This window comes from Scylla paramamosain, unplaced genomic scaffold (assembly GCF_035594125.1).
Source record: "Scylla paramamosain isolate STU-SP2022 unplaced genomic scaffold, ASM3559412v1 Contig153, whole genome shotgun sequence".
NCBI lineage: Eukaryota > Metazoa > Arthropoda > Malacostraca > Decapoda > Portunidae > Scylla > Scylla paramamosain.
This window is the reverse complement of record NW_026973818.1, coordinates 60189-65789: the sequence shown is the minus strand read 5'-3', so window position 1 is coordinate 65789 and position 5601 is coordinate 60189. Positions and strand designations below refer to the sequence as shown.

The 5601-nt window shown below is 50.7% G+C and overlaps 1 protein-coding gene across 1 annotated transcript; it reads right to left on the bottom strand.

Moving 5' to 3' along the window:
- Positions 1 to 1325: 1325 nt before the first annotated feature.
- On the bottom strand, positions 1326 to 2131 carry LOC135099593 (protein starmaker-like). The gene is made up of 2 exons (XM_064001986.1): positions 2111 to 2131; positions 1326 to 1817 (listed from the first exon to the last, which is right to left on the bottom strand). Exons 1-2 carry the CDS (start codon positions 2129 to 2131, stop codon positions 1326 to 1328), a joined length of 513 nt encoding a protein of 170 aa, XP_063858056.1.
- Positions 2132 to 5601: the final 3470 nt, after the last annotated feature.

Sequence of the window (5601 nt, the reverse complement as noted above, 5' to 3'; positions counted from 1 at the left end):
GGAGAGAAAAGAGGAGAGGAGAGGAGAGAAAAGAAGAGAGGAGAGAAAAGAGGAGAGATGTAAGGAGGGGAGAGAGGAGAGGAGAGAGAGGAGAAGAGAGGAGAAAGGAGAGGAGAAGAGAGGAGAAAGGAGAGGAGAGGAGAGTAGAGGAGAGGAGGAGAGGAGAAGAGAGGAGGAGAGGAGAGGAGAGGAGAAAGGAGAGAGGAGAGAAGAGGAGAGGAGAAGAGAGGAGGAGAAGAGAGGAGAGGAGAGGAGAGGAGAAAGGAGAGAGGAGAGAAGAGGAGAGGAGAGGAGGAGAGGAGAGGAGAAGAGAGGAGAGGAGAAAGGAGAAAGGAGAGGAGAGGAGAGGAGATGAGAGACAAGAGGAGAAGAGAGAAAAGAGAAGGGAGGAGAGGAGGAGAGAGGAGAGAGGAGAGAGGAGAGGAAAGGAGAGGAGAGGAGAGAGGAGAGGAAAAGAGAGAAGAGGAGGAGAGAGAGGAGAGAAGAGAGCAACAGCCTGAGGCAGAGCGAGCGAGAGCTTTCACCTGTCCAGAGTCATCATTCAGCCCGGCAAGTGAAATTTTATCGCGCTTTTTGAGTTGGTCGTGTTGGTCCAATATTTTGTGTACCACTTTCATGTGCCGTAGTATTTCACATCACAGTCTCCTCATTCATTATATACTTCTACATTTAGATTTTCGCCTTGCATTATGATGTGTGTTTTTTTTTTTTTTTTGTCCGCAGTTGAAGGGTTAATCGAGACTACTTTCTTAATCCATTATCCTTAACCAAGACTGTTTTTAATCCTCTGTCGTTGATCCCAAGTATTTTTAGTCCACTATTCTTAATTCAGAGTATTTTCTTAATGTATTATCCTTAATACCGACTATTTTCTTAATTCAGTATCCTTAATGGAGACTATTTTCTTAATCCACTAGCCTTCATTCTGATTATTTTTCTAATCCAGTATCCATAGTTAAGACTATTTTCTTAATCCACTATCCTTAATTCGGACTATTTTCTTAATCCTCTATCCTTAATCCAGACTATTTTCTTCATTTAACAGTCTTAATCCGGAACAATTTGCCTAATGTCCTTAACCCAGACTATTTCTGTACGCAGTTCACTTCTCCTATTTTCTCTTTGTGAGCTACATGTGAGCAGGCTTTTTATTCATTTATTTCATCTCTGTGCTGATCTCCATGATACATTACATAAAAATGAAGTCAGATAGGACGCATGAGGGCGGCCCGCTCAGTGAGGGAACATGTCGAGGCGGAACTGTTTTCTGTTGAGCTTCTGTTGAGGTCATGGTGGAATGAACATAGTCTGTGGCTGCTGGTAATTCACAGAGCCTGCGTGTCATGGTCCTCCGTGTTCTGCCTCTTCTTAGCCTGCGTGTCCTGGTCCTCCGTGTCCTGCCTCTTCTCCTTAGCCTGGGTGTCATGGTCCTCCGTGTTCTGCCTCTTCTTAGCCTGCGTGTCATGCTCCTCCGTCTCCTGCCTCTTCTCCTTAGCCTGGGTGTCATGGTCCTCCGTGTTCTGCCTCTTCTTAGCCTGCGTGTCATGCTCCTCCGTGTTCTGCCTCTTCTCCTTAGCCTGGGTGTCATGGTCCTCCGTGTTCTGCCTCTTCTTAGCCTGCGTGTCATGGTCCTCCGTGTTCTGCCTCTTCTTAGCCTGCGTGTCCTGGTCCTCCGTGTCCTGCCTCTTCTCCTTAGCCTGGGTGTCATGGTCCTCCGTGTTCTGCCTCTTCTTAGCCTGGGTGTCATGGTCCTCCGTGTTCTGCCTCTTCTTAGCCTGCGTGTCATGCTCCTCCGTGTCCTGCCTCTTCTCCTTAGCCTGGGTGTCATGATCCTCATTATCATAAAGTTATTCTTTGACTTCTTATCTGTTTGTTTGTTTTATATAAGTTTTTTTTTTTTTTTTTTTATGCATTTTACATTTTTGTTTGAAGGTAGTGATACTCCTACCGCTTGTCACGCTTATCATTTTTGTCTGAGCTTCTTCCTAAGCAGTAGAATCTCCGTGTGATTTGTTTGTGGTTCTTCATTGTGTTCAAGCTCCATCACAACCTCCTCTTCCTTGTCCTATGGCAGAATCTCGTGGTGCTCGACAACTTAAGGCTTCTTCACCTGCATCTCAACTGGTCCCATAATGCTGTGTCGCGTCCTGGCTGCTCCAAGCCTGGTATCGATGTCTCTGCTGAGGCCTCTGCTCACGCCCCTCCCAACGCGTGCCTGTTCGTGCCTGTGCCTAGCCCATCGCTGATGCCTGGCCGTGCCTGCCACGCAATCCTCCTTGCTTGCTTCTCTGATTTTGTTTGACATAAGACCACGCCCTATAGCCTTGCTGACCTCGATGCTGGATGCCCTCCGCATGGCTCTGGTAATACTGCTTCCAGTAATCCTGGTGACCGTGATGGTGACGTGTCTCCTCATGGCTCTGGTTACACCACTCCCAGTAATTGATAGAGCTGCGGTAATAATAGCCCTGGTAATAATAACCCTGGTGAACCGTGTGTTGACGCTGCTGTTGAGGACTGTGGCGATACACTTCCCCGTATCCCTGCTGATGACTGTGGTGATTGCTTTTTGATCCTGTGTGGCTTGGGTATTGCTTGTTTTGTTGAAGGGTTAGCCGAGACACCGGGTGATGCTCCACCTGAGCAGCGAGTTGAGAACTCTGTTCATACTTGTGGTGACGCTCCTGCTGAGGCAGCCGAGGGCCTTGTTGCTGATAAGCGCACTGACGACTGTAATGAATGAGGCCTTCTGGGAGGCATCGCGAGGGAGCGCCGTACCCCAGCAGCAACTGGCCCAGCAAGGAGCACGGCGAGGTGTACCGGCCTGGGGCGTGTGCGGCGGGCGCCAGCACCAGGTACGCGTGCTGGAAGGCCCTTCGCGCCTCCCAGACACGGAAGGACGATCGGCCCAGATCATTGCCGGGTGTCAATGGGTCCTGGATACACAGATCTGCCCGGCGGTGGCCGCCGGGCATGACGGTGGGCACGTCCTCTTTCCGCAGGTAGCGGCCGCCCCCCAGCACGCTGATGCCCGTCGTGGCGTACGAAAACTGGTGTCCATAAAAATAGAAGAATCTTAAAAGCACCAGAGCAGGCTCTTCTCGTTCCTCAAGCGGGACCTGCAGTTGGAGGAGGCTAGTGGCCATGAGCGTGACGGCGTAGGAGGAGACGCCTCCTGTGAAAACTTGGCCAAGGTTTAATTGTTTCAGATAATATCTCACGAACAGAACTACAGGCGTCAGTGTGTTAAACTGCTTTTTGAAGTCTGCCACCAGCACCGCGGCGCGCACAGCCGCCTCGCTGCCGAAAGACACGTCCACCTCCACTCCGGTCTGCTGATGAACAAATTTAACCAGAGGAACAGTGGCCTTCTCGAGAACCTTGAGTGAGGCAGGCAGTGCCACGTCCTGCCGCAGGATGGCGTCTCTCAGGACCAACAGAGGCGGCGGCGAGGGTGGCCACTGTCCCACCAGCGTGAGGTCGACGTCGCTGTCCGGCAAGTACAGGCCGTTAGCCAGGCTGCCCGTGACCTGCACTTGGGCCGCGGGCCACAGCGCACCAACCACGCCCCTCACGTCTTCCACGGGGCGCATCCTGCGCCGGGACTCCGCCTCCGTTCCTCCCGCCCAGCGATGGAAGTCCAGGACTTCTTGGCGAAGAGCCTGCAGGGAGCCGTTGTAAGAAGGCGCCGGATACTGCCATGATGCAGGCTGTGTGATTGGTGCAGTGTGGTGGTGTGGCTGGCGTTTCAGGTGGTGATCTATGACGGCGACTGGGGACCTGTTCACGTCTTCCTTGATGTGTTCTTCCACCTCAGTAATCGCTGCTTCATGTTGCTGCTCAGCAGCAGGTTCCCCCTCGAGAGTGTCGCCAGCAGGGAAACAAGAGTCGTTGTTGTTGTTTTTGTTCTTTGCTTCTACAGTTTCTTCCTGCAAATTGTGTTGAGCCTCCAGACTTTCGTTTTCCCGCGACTGTTCCTGAATTGTACACGCCGCGTCACACACTTCCACTATCGTCACTTTCCCTTCCTCGTCATTATCTTGGTTTTCCTCGTCTTTCTGCCCCTGCTTCTGTTCATTCTCTCTCTCCATGCCCTCCTCTTTTTCCATGATCGTCACTTCCTCTTCCTCGCCAGTGTGTTGTTCCTGCTCACCTTTCTGTTCCAGCGTGCAATCTAGGAGGATCGTCCTGGCCTGTTTCTCTTCCATTATATTACTTTCATCTTCCTCATCGCTGTGGTTACCCGTCAGAATCATCTGATTTCCTGCCTGCTTTGGCTCTGTGGATAGCACTTCATGCTCTTCCGCCACCCACGCCTCCTCTTCCTGTTGTTCCAGCATCAGTTCTGGCACTACTGGCACTGCCTCCTCGTCCTTCACTAACGTCACGCTCTCTTCTTCGTCCCTGTGGTGTTCTGCGCCCTCTCGTTCCACGCCAGTGACTGGTCCTTTTCCAGTGATAGTTAGCAATGTCACACTGACGATGTTTGGTACCTCTTCAGGGAGTGGAGGCACCTCTGCACGGGAGGACTCTTTAATCGTGCAAGTACTTTGGTTATTGCAGTGATCAACATTATTTTGAATCTTTTTGTTTTTCTTCCTACGACGGCGACGAGTTCTTTTTGCTTTGTGAGTTTGTTCTTCGTGTGTCGCGGACTTGTCTTCCGTCTGTTCCTTAACTGATGAATGACCGTCACACACTTTCACTTCCTCGATAACATCATGCTTTTCTTCGTCCCTCTCTTCCAGCATCTGTTCATTCCCTGTTTCCATCTCTTCTTCTTCTTCCATCATCGTCACTTTCTCTTCCACGCAAATGTGTTCCTCGCCACGCTCCTGTTCCAGCATCCGCACGAGGAGGGCCGTCTTTGCCTCTTCCTCCTCCATCATATTCGTTTCCTTTCCCTCGTTATTTTGAGACTTTTTCTTGTTTTTCTTCCTGCGATGGCGCCGAGTTCTTTTTGCGTTGTTCTGAGTTTGTTCTTCGCATGCTATGTATTTCCCTTCCGTGGAGTGGTTTCCTGGGATCTTGCCTGTTCCTTTACCTCCATTCTGAGAGACTGTGGTGCATTCTGCTTTTAGTTCATCGTTCAAGTGATTCAGGTTGTTATTCTTCTCGTGTTCCTCCTCAACAGCCTCATTCCGTTCATTATGTTTCGTTTTCATGATGTTATTGAGTGGCTTGTTCTTCTCCAGTTCCTTATTTATAGACTCATTGTGTTCACCAGTGCACGCAAAGTTCTTTTTCCACACCACGCCTACGATAACTGGAGAGATGAAGCCGGTGAATGGTGGCGTGCTCGTGCTTGTGTTTTGATCTTGACCAAGGGGTTTCAAATCTGGCTCGACTGAGTCTGTTATTGGTGTGTGAACGTGTACGTTGTCTACAGTCTCACTACATTTTTGTTCCTCTTCCATCTCACAGCAGTCAGTGAGTGGAGGAGGTGAGGCGGCGTCTTGTTCCTCAGCACCTGTCTCCCCGTGAGGCAGGGAGACGGCGAGGTGCTGGCTTCGTTTCCGCTTCCTCAGTCGTCGGCAAAGCTTTTGGAAGCAACAACGGACCCACGAGAAGCAACACGCCTTTTCAGGCTGCTCGTCTGAG